The 18,964-nt window shown below is 38.8% G+C and overlaps 1 protein-coding gene across 1 annotated transcript in view; it reads left to right on the plus strand.

Annotated features, from left to right (window-relative positions):
- The window catches only part of COL25A1 (collagen type XXV alpha 1 chain), a 535,067-nt gene that overhangs the window by 383,372 nt on the left and 132,731 nt on the right, over positions 1 to 18,964 (plus strand). The window contains exons 8-10 of the mRNA XM_049885528.1: positions 12,197 to 12,268; positions 13,010 to 13,117; positions 15,737 to 15,772. Coding sequence (XP_049741485.1) covers positions 12,197 to 12,268; positions 13,010 to 13,117; positions 15,737 to 15,772 — 216 coding nt within the window. The remainder of the gene's footprint in view (positions 1 to 12,196; positions 12,269 to 13,009; positions 13,118 to 15,736; positions 15,773 to 18,964) is intronic.

An 18,964-nucleotide genomic window follows, 5' to 3' on the forward strand; every position in this document is an offset into this window, starting at 1 on the left:
ATTTTAAGTAAATTATATATGCAAATAAATGTCACTGTTTAAAAATTAAATATGAATAAACATTATAATATGTGATATACAACTTAACATAAAAATGTATTGCATTTCATTAAATAACAACATCATCAACGACAACCAGGAAATTAAAACCAAAAAGTAAAAAGTTCATATTATGACTTCTAATAATCCGTATCATTATAAAGTTTAGATTTAATTTCATAGAAGTCAGGAAATTCTGTTCTGAAATTCCCAAGGAAGCCATAATTCTCACATAGATTACAACAGCCTTTTTCATTAGGAGCTCAACTAGTGGGACTCCTCCCAAACGGATCCATCACTATGGAACATAGTACTTCCTTTTAAAAAAGGAATTACACCTTGTTCTGTTCTTTTTCCTCCTAGAGGTACCGTTTAACAATCATATTGGGAAGTTTTTATGATTTAAGAATAAGTGCTCTCAATTACAGGATGTGATTGATGCCATGAGAACCAGTAACGCTTTTTATAAATGCGAATTCAACAGAATAAAGTGACTTCAACTGAACTAACTTAATTATTTCTTTTCTGAGGCAAAGACCTTCTACGGTTGTTATTGTCTTGCTTCTAATTCAACATTCAGAAGCACTAGATCAGAGATCTTAAACTGGTGGTCATGGGCCAAATCCTACCTTCAAATGTATTTTTGCTTGCCCTAGAAGATGCTTTAAAGTAAATTTAAATTGATAGCAAACATTCAAAATCTGAAGCATTCATAAAAAGTTAGGATTTCTGGCTTTTCTTGAAGCATGTGAAGATGTAACAGTACCAGATCGGCTTTCCTATGTGAGCTAGAATCAATTGAGTAATCGACTCAGTTGTGACCAACAACCACAACAAGCTTTATTTATAGGGGATGGTGAACTTCAGAAGTAGGGTAGGAAGAATGAGGATAACTGTCCACCCATTATAGCTGAACACTGTGGGACTCTAACCATCTCTTTTATGGAGTGGCTTCAGCCGTTTAGGAACCCTCGTGGCACAAATGGTTAAATGCTTAGCTACTAACCAAAAGGTTGGTGATTCGAACCCACCCAGCAGCTCTGCGGGAGAAAGACCTGGCAATCCACTTCTGTAAAGATTACAGCCAAGAAAACACTATGGGACAGCTCTACTCTGTCACATAGGGTTGCTATGAGTCCATATTGACTTGACAGCACCTGATAACAATAATCAGCCATTTACGTCTTCTTTTGGAAGAAGTCAAGTCAATTCTAACTTATGGCGACTCTTTGTGTTACAAAATAGAGCTGAGCTCCATAGAGTTTTCATAGCTGTAATCTTTATGGAAGCAGATCACCAAGGCTTTCTCCTGTGGTGCCACTGGGTGGGTTTGAACTGCCAACCTCTCAATTAGCAGCCCAGCAAAAACTGCTTGCACTATCCAGGGACCTTGGAAGAAGAAAAAAGGCTACCACCTAGGGAGTATACCCAAGGAACTTTGAGGTCAACTGAATCTGATATCATACAATGAAGTTTCCAAAAAACCAAACCAATCCCACTGCCATCAAGTCGATTCCGACTCATAGCGACCCTACAGGACAGAGTAGAACTGCCCAATAGAGTTTCCAAGGAGCACCTGGCGGATTTGAAGTGGCGACCTCTTAGTTAGCAGCCGTAGCACTTAACCACTATGCCGCAAGGGTTTCCAATGGAAGTTTAGCAAATACCAATTAAGCCAAAATGCTAAGAGGATAGCAAACAATTTTTGCTTTCTCTTTCAGAACAAAAAAAGTTTAATTTTTCTTACAGGCTATGCAACAAATGCCTATTTTCCCTTCAGTTTAATGTGCCCTGTCAGCTGATGAATCTCCCATTTTCTTAGTGCTGTTCTTATTTCTTGATACATGTTGTGATTCCTTGCTCAGATTTGGGCTGTCTTCATTTGAGAAAATGGATAGGGTGGGTATATTAACTTGAGGTGGATCCTTGACCAGACAACCTCATTGTAAAAATGGCATGGGGGTAGCATGTGGAAAATCAAGATCAACAGCCCATGGCTGATTCCTGTGAGGCGAAGGTCAGACATGCCCTCTCTCTCTGCCATCTTTACCAATTCTGATACCAACCATCCCTCCCACAGCACTCTCTACTTCTCTGCCGAGTTCAGTAATTCATTATAGCAGGCACACAGAACTCACAGACAGTGCTCAAGATTATGGAGTTTATTAGGGAAGTAACTGGTTACACTTCAGGTTGAGGAATACTCAGGATACAATTATTCCATCAAGACAGTCTCTTCCCAGCTGTGCTTGCAGGCTCACATCTCCCTGGCCCCTTGGCCTCTGCCCTGCTAGAGCAAGTGTTACAAAGCTCTTTTAGCTTTGCTAATAAGTGCCCAGAGGAACGGAAGGTGCTCAGTTCTCGCTCCACTTAGGCAAACTTAGCTCCCCTAAGTGCCTATAGGCACCCTACTCCTCCAGCAGGCCTCCTGCCCAAAGGCACTCAGCTTTCTCACTCCATGCGTGGGCCAGGAAGCCCACTGCACATCTCCTGCCAGTCTCTCCTGCTGCCGTTTCTCTGCTACTGCTTCTCACTGTCTTCAGTGTTACAGCTCTCTCTCTCCATCTCCTGGTTCCAGGAACTTCTCAGTGCAGGGAGATCCTGGGTCCAAAGGACACACTCTGCTCTTGGCTGTTCTTCCTTGGTGGTAGCAAGATTCTCTCCTTCCCGCCAGTGAGATGGCTCATTTTAAGCCTAACAGGAGGGTAAAACTGACCAATCCCTTTGTTAGTGTTCCATAGGCCTTATTTGCATAGTCGCAATCATTGTGTGTGAGTCACAAAGACCATGGCTAGAAGGGCCATATTAAGTAATTCATTGCACCACACTCACCTAGAGAGTACACTTGGGTTTTTGAAAGTATAGATGCAAAATATTACAGTATTACATACCAGCTTGATACTGTACCAGTTTAGAGGGGATATTCCTTAGGGACTGAAAGGCTATTAGCTTAGGCTCCACAATTCAGAATTTGTATTTCAAATGCAAATTACATGAAATTCACATGAGGCTAGATTGAAGTTTATTTTGCATTATTTTTTTTTTTATAAGGAGGAGTTGCTAAGTAAATTAATGCAGCATTTGGTAATCAAATTAATGGTCTAAACGAAACTTCTAGAGAATTTTTTTAAATTTTATGAACAGAATTTTCCCAGGTTCTCATTTGCATTTACTTGTGAAACATGTGCTAAGTATAAATGTCCTTATTTATTCTTTAAAGCAGTTAGTTAAAAAAAGATGTGTACCAGATAACAATTGATCAGGCTGATTCTGATTAATATGTAAACTTGAAATTATAGAAGTAAATTTATATTTATTATAAACTAGTATGAATCTTTTAGTATGAATTACAGTATATAGTTCAGGTTTCCATGTATTTAGGTCATTTCCCAGACTAGCCTATATTAACAGATTTTATTGTTCAAAACCAAATTCATTGCCTTAACTTCAAAACTAAGTACTCTTCCTGTAATCTTTAATTCTGTTAAAGGCATCTTTATCATCAACTTTTGAATAGCCCCACAGTCCCTTGTTGAAATCCTCAGAGCCAAATGTGTTTCAGAATTTAGATTTTTTTGGAATTATACAGTTAATATTATGCATACAGTGTGTGTTATCTAACATCCTCCGAGGCCTGGGGAAGCCTGTAATCAAACCATGAATATTTCTGCAGTGAAACATGAATATTCACACTAAGAAGGATAGTTAGTCTGTAAATAGCCTCACATCTGTTCAAGTAAATTTTTCACACCAGATGAGTTTACCACAAATTTAGAAAAATCTGTGGTTAAACTTATGAAAAAATATTTTACTTTCAGGGACTTTGGATTTTGGAATTGCATTTAAGGGATTATCTTGACTTTTAATGTATTCTTCATAAGTGTGTTGGGGTTGTGTTCCTCAGACCCACATATCACATGTAACTCTCATTCTGTAAAAACCTTTCACCCCTTTAAGCATCTTTAAGGTCTCCCACATCTATGCCCTATCAGCTTTTCCAGGTTCTTGCCCCAAAATCCTGTGCTCCAACCCAGCCAAACTCAACATACCCATATTCCTTGACCATTCCTCCCAGTATTTCAGACTGGAATACCTTCTCCCAGAGGTCCAAAATCCACAGTCCACCATCATTCTATGCATCCTTGCTAGCTCATCTCAAATTCAACCTTTACAGGGGACTGTCTCCATTCTCCAGTTAGAATGTGCTTAAATAGCGTTCTGCTTGCACGAATTGATTATGTTTTCCATTTGAGTTGGTGTTCGTTTGATAACCCCCTACCTCACTAGATATAAGCCCCTACCGTTTCTTTCTCTGTACTTCGCAGATAGCATGTATTCAACAACCTTTGTTACATGAAGGAATGAATGGTTTAGTTAATCTCTCTTGCTGTCATCAATCTGACCTCCTACAGGAATCCTACACACTCAGTCATTGCCATTGCCCTTATCCTGACCCTTCCCAAATAGAGAAAAAAGTTTATGTCTCAAGTAGAGTACCTGGAGCAGGACATAATCTCTGTATTCAAAGTATAGATACTGTATGTCTTCAGCAAAGGAAAATGCATTTTTTATTTGGTTCCAGGGTTTGTCTTCATGGTACTATTCAGGAAGCAAACGTATCAGTGTCTCTTGAGAGTGTCCAGGCCAAATACTTCTACTCTCCTATTCTAAAGGGCTACTCCCATTCGTTCTGCAGGTCTGAGCTTATATATCACTTCCTTGGGGTTGTCCTCCCTGACCAGCTTACCTAGGCTAGGTCTCCTTTCTATGCACTGCCATAGCTTTTGTTTCATTAACAGTTATAATACTCACTTATCGAGTATGACTCTCAATCCATAAACTCTGGTGAGTAAGAAACATGATGTAATTTTTTATAACAACTTGATTTCTGATTCTGAGCCTCCAGTTTTTGTTTTGAGCTGATTTAAAAGGAAAAACATGGATCTTCTTGGGATTTTCACACCTCCCTCCTCTTTAGGTCTGTTTTACATTTTTGAGGTCTTACGTAGTTTGGGAGCAGTAGTTGAGGGGCACCTGGTCTCCAGTCATCAGTCCACACAGATGGCTGCTTGGCTGGTGTACATGGCCTTTCAGAACCAGTGAGTCATTGCTGCATCTGTGGGGCGTGTTAAGTGGTTTAGACAGTCCTTCTTTTACTTTACACTTGCCAAAGTTGAAGTTTATCTGCTATTTTTCTGCCTATTCATAGATCTTTTGCAGTTCGTTATTGCTTAACTTACCATTCTGGAGGCTACAGTATTTAATGACATCTGTCAGTGTAGAGATTGAATTATTCTCTTTCTCTTCCAGATATTGGTAAATTCACATAATAAGAATATAATTTCTGGGCTGACTAGGGTTAATGTTTGTGATAGAACATATTAGAATGGAACTTAGAATATCTATAAAAAGGAAAACTAGCTTTTTGGGCCAAATATTACATTCAACTACAGAAGATGGCTAGTTTTTAGAAGACTGATTAATACTTCAGTAGGGCAGTCTTTTTCAGTCATTTATAAATTCTGATTTTTACAGGCTCCACTACTCATATTATTTGTTCAAAGGATTTTTTTTTAGCTTCGTATAGATGATTTTTCTGTTAAAAAAAATTATACCATCTACTGCAATATGGAATGATTTAGTAGCAAATTACTTTTTCTAGATTTCTTTTCTTTCCTTATTAACCTTCTAACAGTTTCCGTTTTTAAACTAAAGTTATTCTTTTACCTAAATATTTTTGCACTGTATTATGATATTTCCCCCATCTGGTCTCTCTTAGCTGGAAATCATTTTATCAACTTCTAGGAATATTCATCTGTATTTATGCGTACACAAGCCCACTGTAATGGCTGTGTTGTAGTACATGATATATTTCGGGCAAACAGAATCATGATACTATTTATATAATGGAGAAACTCTGGGATTTTCATTCCTCAGAATAATGCTGTTTTTCCTCCAAAAGATTAGCTAGTGATTATCTTTATAGTTAAAATAATTCAGTTTATTTTCCCCAATTTGTCTACAACCTCAGGTATGCTCCCTCGTGCTTACAAATGAGCATCCGTTGTCAGCGACATGTTGGCCGCTGTTAACCTGTTCTTACTACAGGTCATTTTTTGTGCATATATACAGCACAATTAATGGTTCAGTGAATGGTGGAGTGAATATGTGCATCCATAATTTTGAGTCATTTGCCTGTAGTGAGCATTCCTCCTGCTTCTACAGCCACTCTTTTTAAACCCTCTTTGTAGTTGCCTCTTCTTTTCCTCATCTCTTAAATATGAGTCTTTCCAAGCGTCGGAATCAACTCGATGGCAATGGGTTTTGGGTTCTGGGTCTCCTCGTTCTGCAGCCTCCCTGGTGACTTCTCCCAGCCCTCTGCCTCATGGTTCCCACCTCTCTCCTGACTATTTTTGGCTGCCCTCCAAAAAATAAGAAACAAACCCATTGCCGTTGAGTTGATTCTGACTCGTGGTAGCCCCATGTGTTACAGAATAGAACTGCTCTGTAGAGTTTACTGGGCTGTGATCTTCACAGAAACAGATCACCAGGCATTTCTTCTGTGCCACCATTGGGTGGGTTTGAACCACCAACTTTCGGTTAGCAGTTGAACACAAACCATATGAGCCACCCAGGGTGGCTACCCACAGACACCTCAAATTCAGCAATTCAGTGACTGAATTCCTCAACCCTAACCACCTACCCTGCCTCCAAAAAACCCACTCTTCTTTTAGCGCTTCCTCCAGCATCCTTCCATTGCTCAAGCTAGAGACCTAGGACAGTTCTCTGCCCCTCGTTCTCCTGTCAGTCCTCAGCCAAGCTACAAGACCTTCTCGATACCACTCAAAACTGTCAATTTGTCCCTCCCGCCGCTCTGCCACACGATTCTTCAACTACTATTGTAACATCTTCCCAAACGTTCCCTCTATCTTCAGTGTTACTCTTGTAGTTCCAACTCCCACTCCTCTCCTCATGAGGCTCAGGAAGTCTTCCATGGCTCCTCAACCCTGGGGTTAGGTGCACTTTTTATTTCTTTGTAGCCCCTCCATCTCTCCATTATAACATGTATCACTAGGTATAATTACAACCTGCTTATTTTTTCATATTTCCCCACTAGGCTTAAAACCCTTTGAGCTCAGAGTCTCTCACCATTAAATCCCCAGGGCCTCGCACAACGAATGCTGCACAGAGGCACTCAATACATATTTCTTAAATACTGTTGAATGTTAGTCAACTTTTAAGCTTTCTAATACTTAAGCTATAAAACAAGTAGAAAGAAATTATGAACACATAAATTGCATAATGACAACGTCTGGAATTAAAAGCCCTGGATTAAATTTCTGGCTCTACTGTTGCCTTATTGAATACTTTTCACAAAACACAAAATTTTCTCCCTATAATGTAATCATGTAACACTCATCGTTACTGAGCACACCATAAAAATGACAATAACATCTTGAATTTATGTTCTCTAAAGACTTTTTTCTTTAAAGACTTAGAAGCATTTTTTTATGCATTATTTATTTGTTCAGCATCTCTGGAGTAGGCTTGCATCTTTCCTTTTAGAAGGTAATTGTTATGGATTGAATTGTGTCCCCCACAAATATGTGCTGGAAGTCCTAACCCCTATACATGTGGATGTAACCCCATTTGGGAATAGAGTTTTCTTTGTTATGTTGATGCCGGTGTATCAGTGTAGGATGTGTCTTAAGCCAATCGTTTTGAGATATAAAAAGAGCAGACTAGGCACAGAAGGAAGGAAACACAAATGGGGGAAATATAGATCCCACACCACATGAAGATGTCCAAGGAACTGAGGAAGAGACGTTGAAAAGACACAGGACCTTTCCCCAGAGCCGGCAGAGAAAGCCTTCCCCTACAGCTGGTACCCTGAATTTGGACTTCTAGCTTCCTAAACTGTGAGAAAATAAATTTCTGTTCACTCAAGCCACCCACTTTTGTTATTTCTTTTTTAGCAGCACTAGGAAACTAAGATGGTAATGAAGAGAGATATAGCCCCTGCTGTCATGATGTCAAAGATGAGGTACTGTGATGGTTACCCTAAAGGCCTCTGGTGTCACAGTGATTAAATTGCTTAGCTACTAACCGGAAGGTCAGCAGTTTGAACCCACCAGCTGCTCTGTGGGAGAATGATGTGGCAGCCTGCTTCTGTAAAGATTTACAGCCTTGGAAACCCTATGTGATCGCTATGAGTCGGGATCGACTCGACTGCAGTGAGTTTGGTTTGGGGGTGGTGATCACCCACATCACAGAACATCATGGCAATTCAGGAAGCTGTCTGAGTCTTTATGTTTGTAGGAGGAAAATGGGTCATTTAAGGTAGTTTTACACTCTGGTACATTTCAATTTCTTAAGAATTCAACATATTTCAGGGTGAAAATATATACAAATTAATTTCAACATTTCAGCTTATTCCTGGACTCTTTCTCCATGTTTTTCTGGAGACATGTATTTTTTTTCCACACCCACATGAACCATCTGTGTACCAGGCAAGTTTTCCAAGCTGTAAAACCAAGTGAAATATGTCCATTCCATTCATTTAGAAAGAATTATGACTAATGATGCTGTAGAAGAAATGGCGTAGTTAATGAAAAAGTGCATTTTGTGTGTGAATAGCTAGGAAAGCCTAGCGGTTTTGGTCACACAGAGCCATAATGTGAAGACAGTGGCTCACAATCTGTACTTTTCAGACATCCTTCAAGGAGGCAAAGGCGTCAGTCTGGATGTGTGGTCTGGAGGTTTCCACTGAGAGGTGGGGTTTTCTGCCACTATCGAGTGGTATTTTTTTCTTACTTTTATGCAAATTTTGCATTCTACCACACAACGTATCCATGTTTGCTTTACATAAAAATGCTCGAAGTTATTTACTGTTAATTAAAATGGACTTTAAAGGAAGTTGTACCATGTTTGCTATTGCTTTTAAGCACTCCCCTGATCATGAACATGTACCCTGAAGGTTACTTTCGTCCCAGTTTGAAAAGCACAAAGTCCTAGGATTTTGCAGCACAGACCATGAGGTTTTGTTAGAATTGAAGAGAATTCTTCCACATACATCCCTTTTTCACTTTCCTACGTATAAACTCCTAGCGTGCTTTTTCCTAGCTCACTAATGAAATCTTTAGCTCTCAGACTTTAATTGGCAGCATTTCCACAATTAAAATGATCGAAGGGTATCAAATCAGCTTTTACAAATAGAGGCTTTCTGTTTGAGGAAAAATATCTGTCTGAGGTATGAATTGCCTATTCACTTCCCTCTTTAGATCTCATTAACATTGGAAACCAAACTAAGAAGTTATAAAATATATATATATATATATATTTTGGTGAGCATTTAGAAAATATGGCCAAACAGCAAGCTGGTCATGCTCAGATAGAAGTATGAGGGGTGACTTATTTATACATTCAGGTTTCAAAACATTGGTAAGGCCAACCATATGTGCTGTTAAAAGGTTTTTAATTTTTTAAATTATTTTTGTTAGATAATCTCATTTAAAGTGACATTATGATTTATTGCCACTGATCAAGATTCTGATCCCTCCTAGCCTTCTTGTTTGTATCTGTTTTTGTTCTTTGTTACATAAATATGAGGTTTATATATAAAATTCTGACTATGTAATATAGGGCTAATGAGTCACAGATGGAAAGATGCTGGCACATTACCATCTAATAACATTTTAAACTCATATTCCATAGTAAAACAAAAGCAAATTGTACACATCTGTTTTCCAACTTGTAGCATTTCTGAATTTGTGTGGAGTCTATGTTTAAAGGACTTTTGTTTAGGAAGAAGAAAAAGAAGATACAGGTCACCTCGAAACTACCCAGGCACGTAATAACCTTATCAGAAAGGGTTTGGCAAAAAAGAATAAGATTTCCTCTGCTTTGTTTCCAGACAAAGCCTAGCTCTAAAGAATGAGAATCAAAGGCATGAGGACTGAGAAATGTATTCCTACTACAAACATAATTTTATTGACTTTCTTAGAAAGAAAAATGCATCCGTACTTTGGGGAAAATCAGGAGACAAATTCCTAAAAAATAATAAATTAAACACCTATGTTCTTTCTCACCTTTCTTGGGTGAAAATTATCCTCAGAATAGGTTTGGGTGGGAAGAGGGGAAAGGTAGCCAGGAGGAGGGGAAGGTAGGAGGATGGAAACAGAAACCTGAAGCCATGTATTGAGGTGGTTGTTGTTGATTTTATTTGTGTAGTAAACATGTTCTGTGGTAAAAAGAAAAAAAAAAATGGAAATAAAAGGCTTCAATTGCACATGCTGTTGGAAAAGAAATAGAGCAAAGGCAAAATTTCTCTCTCAGACCTACCCCATTGATAACGCCTGTGAGGACACGTTAGTACAAGTTACTGAAGTACATGTTTCTAAAACATCTCTCCCCCATTCTCATTGGTTAAGGAACTTAAAACCACGTTCCTGCTTTAAGGGGTTGTGTGAACTGTCAAGTTCTTTTGGAAAAGTTAAGTGACAGACATGATTCCTGCAGAGTGTGACCATAAATCTCCCTGACAAGAAATACTTCTGTTATAAGAGACAGATCTCCCTTCACCACCTCTGCAGGAATTCCTGAAAAGGAGAGAACTGAGAGTCGTTATATAATTTGAGAAATTTTGATATGTGGGTGGTAAAACTATTGTTTATGAGGCTTACTGCAATTATTCTAAAGAATACTTGTGATCTGACAGCAAAAGTTTGTTTACTGTTGTCGTCCAAAAAAGAATTAATACCTGTATTGTATGTCCTGAGTAGTAAACAATATCAAGAGGGGGAAATGACAGTATTGTTTTCAGAACAGTTTCTGTAGTTACCTCCATTTTGTACTAACAGTTTGTACACAAGATTCCGGAAATGTTGCACAACATGATTAACGTAACTGATATCACTAAATTGTACACCTGAAAAATGTTGAATTGGCAAATGTTGTGTTATATATGTACTTACAACAATTAAAAAAAAAAATCTCAGGTGTATTGAAGAAGTGGGGAAAAACAAAACAAAACAAAAAACCCAGAAATGTTAAGAGTTGCATACTCTTTACATTATGGTCATGTATACACGGAGCCCATTGTTACCTGCTGCTAGGGTGGTTACAATGAGTTCTCAATCTCTGAATTCCCTTTAAGGAATGGTTCCCTTGGGGCCACCTGTGTCTGATTTTGTTTACTATGTTTGTCAAACAAGGCAGGACTTAAAGCAGGGAAAGGGAGACATTAGGTGCATGCTTGTTTTGTTTGTCCACCAGTGAAATGTCTGTGTGACGTTTTGTGTCGTGTTGTTTTGGTGCTGTGCTATGTCCATAGGGTCTGCCAGGCTTCCCCACAGTTGCTGCTCTGCACAGTAATCAGATCCTCACCGTCAAGGTTTGTGGTTGGTACCCATGCCTGCTAGTCAGAGCACTCAATCAGCATAAGAGTGAACAAGAACCATTAAATTGGCTTGCCCAGTCCAGTCACTTCCTCTCATCATACACTTCAAGTTATTGGGCATTTAGGACCTCACCCATGTCAACGAGGTCAAATACATAATAAGAGGAATATCCTGTGCCTACACAGGAGTGGGGTATTGAGGTCAAGGATGTACAGTGAAGAGAGGTAGGCATAAATATCAAGGACTGTGCCATACCTCAGTGGTTTCATTTGCGTGAATTCTAATGCTCTGGGATGTTTTTCAGTCAATTAAATAATCCTAAGTACTCTGGACTTTGGGCATCATTAAAGGCAGTTGAGTTCATGCCACATTATGCTGGTTGAAAAGTCTGATGGAAATTGAACTGGTGCTTTGTCTCTGGAGCTTCTGCTCAAGAGTGCAAAATGCAGGATGACTCAAGGTTTCCTGCCTCTGCAATTATAAAAAGACCGAACATCCACAGCAAAAATGATGGAGTAAAAAAAAAAAAAAATCAATTCTAATTAAAAATCTGGTCTCACCATCCCGTTTCAGGATATTATTGCTTCTAAGAAGAGCTAGAGGGTTTGATGTCAGACACAAGTGCCAGTTCTATTTTATTTAATGGTTATTATAAGTCTAATGTGTATATCTTTATTTCTTTCTTGGGGTCTTCTGATGTCTATTCTTCAACTCTCTCATCTCTGAACTTCAACCTTTGACTTCACCTGACTGATCAGATGGTGTTTCCTAAAATCAATCATGGGTTTCTCTCTGCTGATCAGCAGCTCATTAAACGCCGCTTGATTAAGGTAGTGCTTATTCCTGCTGAAGTCTGATTTCCTCTTTGCATTCAGTTATTTCTCGGTATACTGTTACTTTACCATTTATTTCTTATGAGTGGGGGAGGGGGCATTTATTTGGAAAGATCTCAGATTAAAATTATGCTTAGGGCTCTGCATTTGTATGAAATGTATATAAAAGTACCAAAATAAAAAGGTATAGAAAGCTTATCTAATTGTTTCTTAATTAAAAAAAAAAAAAAAGCAACCTAAATTGGATTCAGCAATAGATTCCATTTCTAAGCTCTACAGCTTTGGTAATTTATAAATTTATTACACAGTATGCCAGGAGCCTCATGTGCTTAATTTTATAGGTTATAAAAAAGTAAATGGATTTGTCCAACTGTAAATGCAGCCATTTTATTAAGCAAGATGAATATAACTGATGCAACATCAGTCCTGGACAAAGTTATGCAGGAGTTTTGTACAGGTTCTGAATACAGTGATAACATATACACGTTTCCAAAAGCTGCGAGGGCTTGGGTTCTGAGCAGCTTTGATTTTAATAGCATCTAGTCAGCTCACCCGGCATGAATATTTATTTGCTCCCTGCTGGCAGGCAGATTGCCTACAAACTTCATGTCCCTGGTTGTTCTGGTTCTTTTCACAGTGTAAACGTGGATTAGATAATACAAATTTAAAGTATTAAAATGAAGAGCTGGGTCTTTATCTTTTATGGTCATCTCGGGTCTGTTCCCTTCTCCATCATAGGGTGACCAAGGACAGGCGGGGCCTCCGGGACCTCCCGGCCCTCCAGGCCCAAGAGGGCCTCCTGGGGACACAGGGAAAGATGGCCCCCGTGGAATGCCAGGAGTGCCCGTGAGTTGCTTTTCGGATCTGTTTCTGCCACAAGTTTGGTTTTGTTTTAAGGGCTGAGAACTGGGATGGAGGTGGCTGTGGAAGGGCCTTAGGTTCAAGGGATCACTGAATGGGATGGGTTGAAGGAAGTGGCATAATAGCCAAGTCCCTAAGTAGAGCAGATCAGCCTTAGCAGGATTCTGTTTTACCACTCAATCGGTGGGGAAGCCTCACAGACCACACAGAGAAACCTGGGGACAGCAACTACACTGCATTTCAGGTAAGCCTCAAGATTCCTGGTCTTGCCTGTGTCCTACTATAGGGTAAATCAGTGTCTTTGGTTTAAATGGTAGATTAGTTGGAAAACCTAGGTTGGAGATTGATAACATTTTCCAAAGGGTCAATAGCAGAGACAATAAATTTCCCTACTATTTATGGGAAGTAAAGGAGGTAAAAGTTTCTAATATTTAATTCCTTATGAATAACATGACAAAAAAAAATTGGTAATAAGAAAATTAAAACTAATTGTTAACACATCAGTGGGTATGGTTTGAATATAGCTTGTTCTTTGTAATGTGAGCCATATTAATAAAAACAGTTTAAAAGTGATCTCAGTAGATAAAAACAGCCCAGCAATTAAAAAAATATATGTGTAGATATGGAAGAGGCCAAACATTTTAGATTTATATTATGACTTTAAGAGTTGAGATTGAGGCATACTTAGGAATTATATTACTTAATTTTTGCTTTAACTTAAATTACTTTCATTAGTGTGTTCATGATACAAAAGTAATAATGGAAGTATCCACAAAGCAGAAAATTTAGAAAATAAAGACAGCCAAAAAGAAGAAAATAAAAATCAATCATAGTCATTAACGTTTTTGGTATGTTTCCTTCCATTTTTATGTAAATGAATAATTTACCTATGTTTTTCAAAGGTTCTTTATAAAAGTATGGGGTATTGGAAAAATCTTCTGAGATAACCTTCTTATAAGTCCCATTTTCCTTTCTGGAAGCTGCTGTGAATTTGACTATATGAAATGAGGAAATGACTTTTAGCATATGATGTCCTGGCTGTTAGGACTGCTTTCACTGAACCAATCCAGAGAGTGGTTTGTTTCTAAAATTGTTTTCTAATATCTTTCTTGGGGTGATATCCCAGTAGAGAGGGAGATCCATAGGGTAGGGATATTTAAAGCTGCTCCATTGATTGTTGGTTACCAGCAGAGGCACAATGACTGTCTCTTCAAATAAGAAAAGAAGTTAAAACTATTTTTATGGTATAAAATCAGTCAGATCATTGGGTATAGTGACAGTAATAACCAAAATAAAATTCTAGGTAGAAATTTTACAAAGGACAAGTAATTTTTTTTTTTTTTTTGGACCCACAAATCTGATTTGAACTAGATTTGTGGTTGTTGAGTTAATGCTCCTTAGAAGCAAGGATGGCAAGACTTCATCCCCTGCACTTTGGACATGTTATCAGGAGGGACCAGTCCCTGGAGAATAACATCATGCTTGGTAAAGTAGAGGGTTAGTGAAAAAGTGGAAGATCCTCAACGGGATAGATTGACACAGTGGCTTCAATAATTGGCTCACACATAGCAACGATTGTGAGGATGGCTCAGGAATGGGCAGTGTCTTGCTCTGTTGTAACTGACTTGATGACACCTAACAAGAAACAACATTGTAACCACTAGAAAAAGATTTCATAAAAATAAACTATTTATTTTTAAAGGCCGTCATCATCTACATATATTGGCTTTATAAGCATAGTTTCCCCCCCAAAAAAAATATAATGACAGTTTCTCTGTCATTATAATAATATAGTAAGAAGACATAATAATTCCATATTAATCTGTGTGTTAGAAAATGTTAATGATATAGAAGAATTTTATCAGTTTTAATAAAATACATTACTTCAGCCATCATTCATCTAGGAGGACCAAAATTAAAAAACAATCTCAGACTCATTTTTTTGAATTTCTACACTAAGAACAATTGCCTCTCTGTTCTTCATGTGAAAGCTCTGACATCTCCTGAAGAAGACACGAGTCCTCATCTTTCTGACATCATAGGAAAAAAAAAAAAAAGGACGTGATAAATGAGATGTTCCTGTAGTTATAATTAAATATTATTTTAAGATCATTTATTCACTTATAATCATTCCTGTTAGTTTTATTTAGCGAGTCCCAGTGATGCAATGGTTAAGCACTTGGCTGCTAACCAAAAGGTTGGCAGTTCAAACCCACCTAACTGCTCTGTGGGAGAAAGACCTGGTGATCTGCTTCCATAAGTATTATAGCCAAGAAAACCCTATAGGGCATTATGAGTTGGAATCGACTCAATGGCACCCAGCAACAACAACTAGTTTTACTTAGTATGTATACTAGGCATAAAAAATTTCTGCTGGTATCTAGATTTATCTTATTAAATCCTAAAGTGTTTCTAATATGCATTTGAAAAAAAATATCAGATCTCTTTTAATTGCATTATGTTTGTATTCCTCTATTTAGCCTGAAAAATATATTTGATATTCACATGCCCCAGTGGGCATTACATAAAAAGAAAATAACCAAAATGATTAAAATTGGTTTTCAATTTATAGCATTAATAAAATTTTCCCTATTCTTTTTTAAGGGTGAGCCAGGGAAACCAGGAGAACAAGGCTTAATGGTAAGTGTCTAAATTTATCTTTTTCTATGTCCAAAACAGTGGAAGCTCAAGTTATTAGAAACTATAGTCAAGAGTCACAAGGACTGCAATGTGCTCACTGGGGACTAGGTGGAGAAATTCAAATGGAAGGTCAGTACTTTTAGGAAGAGTCTTAGCTAATTGAAAAACTGTGAGTCAGGTTTAATTAATTAGCCAATATTGGATTGATATTCGATCAATAAACCAATGCTGACTATAGGCAAGTCTCTGTTCTCTTGTCCCTAGTCAGGAATGAACTCAAGAACTGGCTTATGGTTTGATGCCTAAAGAGTGTGGTGAAAACATCAGCGGCTTTGATGTTGACTCTGTATTTTGCTTGATGGGGTCAGCAAACTACTGTCTGTGCAAATCTGCCTGCTGCCAGTTGTTGAAACTAAAGTTTTATTGGAACACGTTCATGCTCATTCTTTTACATATTGCCTGTGGCTGTTTTCACTCTGTAACAGCAGAGTTGCGTAGTTGTGAGAGGCTGTGAGTCGATTCCGACTCATAGCAACCCAATAGGACAGAGTAGAACTGACCCATAGGGTTTCCAAGGAGTGCCTGGTGGATTTGAACTGCTGACCTTTTGGTTAGGAGCCGTAGCTCTTAACCACTATGCCACCAGGGTTTCCATGGCCTACAAAGCACAAAATATTTACTATCAAAACTGCCAACCTTCTGATCATCACAGTAGTCATCTTAGTAACTTTATTACACTGTTGACTGGTATTGCCTTTGACAATATTGGCTAATAAAAGATCCATGTCTATATCATATGAAAAAAAAGTTGTCAAGATTATGTGTGTCCAAGTATCTGTCACACAACCTGTAACAGAAGAGTGAAAATTAAGAGTTAAAATACAGTAAGATCTGTATACTACATGCCAAGGTCAAGGACTACACATCTACAGAACTGACGTTTTTGGTGCGGGGAGAGATGCTGCATGAGGTCAAAGGTGAGAATTTGATCTAAGCAGCTCTGCAGTGAGGCACAGTATAGTCAGGGATATGCCTATTAGCTTAAGTAGAAGTTAGTTTTCAAAGGGATCAGGTGTGACTAAGGGTGAATTAGCACAGTAAACCTTCCAGAGGAATTTAGAGTTCTTACCTTTGTTGATGGGCTCCACCGCCAAGAGAAACAGTTGTGCTTTTTGCTCCCTCTCTTTAAAAAAGGTCATGATGTGATTCTGTGTGGACTTGCCTGTAGGTCTACAGGTCCCAGTTGCTCATGACGTGATTCCACGTGGACTTGCCTGTAGGTCTACAGGTCCCAGTTGCTCATGACGTGATTCCACGTGGACTTGCCTGTAGGTCTACAGGTCCCAGTTGCTCATGACGTGATTCCACGTGGACTTGCCTGTAGGTCTACAGGTCCCAGTTGCTCATGACGTGATTCCACGTGGACTTGCCTGTAGGTCTACAGGTCCCAGTTGCTCATGACGTGATTCCACGTGGACTTGCCTGTAGGTCTACAGGTCCCAGTTGCTCATGATGTTTTAGCCTTTGCCAGTGGAAGGGAAGTTTGGGCATGGCCCTGAACCCTGAAGAGTAGAATTCCTTCAGTCTCCCTCTCCCTCTCTGTCTGTTGAACTGCCTTTCTAGCCTACTTTGTAGAACCTACTTTATGCAACCTGGAGCCCTGGTGGCACAGTGGTTAAGAGCTACCGCTGCTAATTTAAAGGTCGGCAGTTTGAATCCACCAGCCACTCCTTGGGAACCCTATGGGGTAGCTCTACGCTGTCCTATAGCATCCCTATGAGTCGGAATCGACTTCACAGCAATAGGTTTATAGAACCTATGGTTTATAGGACCTACTGTATTCTGACAATACCAGGGAATAGGGTCATGTTCTAATAACCCACATTTCAGAGGCAAACTATTTCTCGCACTCACCCTGGGTGTAGAATGGGTATGCTTAAGGGCAGTACAGGGAGCTGGCAGGGAGTGATGATAAGCTTAATAATGTCCTTTCTGCAATAACACATGGCCTAACACATGGGGCCCACAGTTGGTGAGACATTAAAACAAATGTGTGAATGTGTTAGAGGTTGAACACTTCGTGTGGGAAGCCTTCCATAGCCCTCCTTGGGGAAACACTCCCGACCTGTAGGTGTAGCTACCTTAGCAAGATCATTGGTGGAATGAATGTACATGGGACTGAATCTGACCCACCACCTGGAAATTCCCTGTTCCTGACCTATGAGTTGGAATCGACTCGTCGGCAACAGGTTTGGTTTTTTGGTTTTTGGACCTATATTATCAAGATAGATGTTTGATATAGATCTTTTTTGGGGGGTGGTGGATGGGGTACTGTAGTGGATTCTTTTTAAAAGGAAAAAAGACCACAAGTGAAAATTAAACATTTGTCATCAGTGGTAATGCTCCATGTGCAGCAATTAGCTTTCTCAATCACGTTGAGTCGCAGAGTAAGAAGAATCCTGGAAAAACTGCAATGTAAATTTAAGCACTTGAATGCACCTGTACTCTCTATTCTGGGTAATGGTCAACACATTTTCCTCCTACACATTCTGCTTACACTGAAGGCTACTGGGTATTCTTAGGAGCCCTTGTTTGCCCTCAGGTAGGCACAGCCTAGTCAGATTTTTATCCTTGGCATTAGCTTTCTACCTTAATGCTCAAAGAAGCATCCTAATTTACAAAGCTCAAAAATAAAATGCGTACATATTTTTAAAAATTATATTCTTACCTTCCTTGAACTCACATGATTTGGATTCATGGCGACCCCATGCTCCATTAGGTTTTCAGTTGGTTGGTTTTTCAGAAGTAGATCAGCAGGTCTTCCTTCCGAGGTGCCTGTGGGTGTCCTCTAACCTCCAACCTTTTAGTTAACAGCCGAGTGTGTTAACGGTTTGCATCCCCCAGGACTCCATATATACTCTCTAGGGTATACTATGTGAATCACAAAATAATCCTATCTTCCTACAATTCGTAGCTGCATACCTTTAAATATAAATGTTTGACCTAGGCCTAAAAAAAATTGTTATTATTGTGCTCTCTTAATAAAGATGATCCTGGATATTTTTCCAAAAACTTTATCTTCTTGCTTTAAACTCTTCAGATTTAGTTGATGTTCTTGTTTCAATGATGCAGCTAAGAAACTTAATTGAAATGACAAAATGTTTTAAGGATAAGTGTATTATAATGATCTTC

Source organism: Elephas maximus, chromosome 5, assembly GCF_024166365.1.
Source record: "Elephas maximus indicus isolate mEleMax1 chromosome 5, mEleMax1 primary haplotype, whole genome shotgun sequence".
NCBI classification, from domain to species: Eukaryota; Metazoa; Chordata; class Mammalia; order Proboscidea; family Elephantidae; genus Elephas; species Elephas maximus.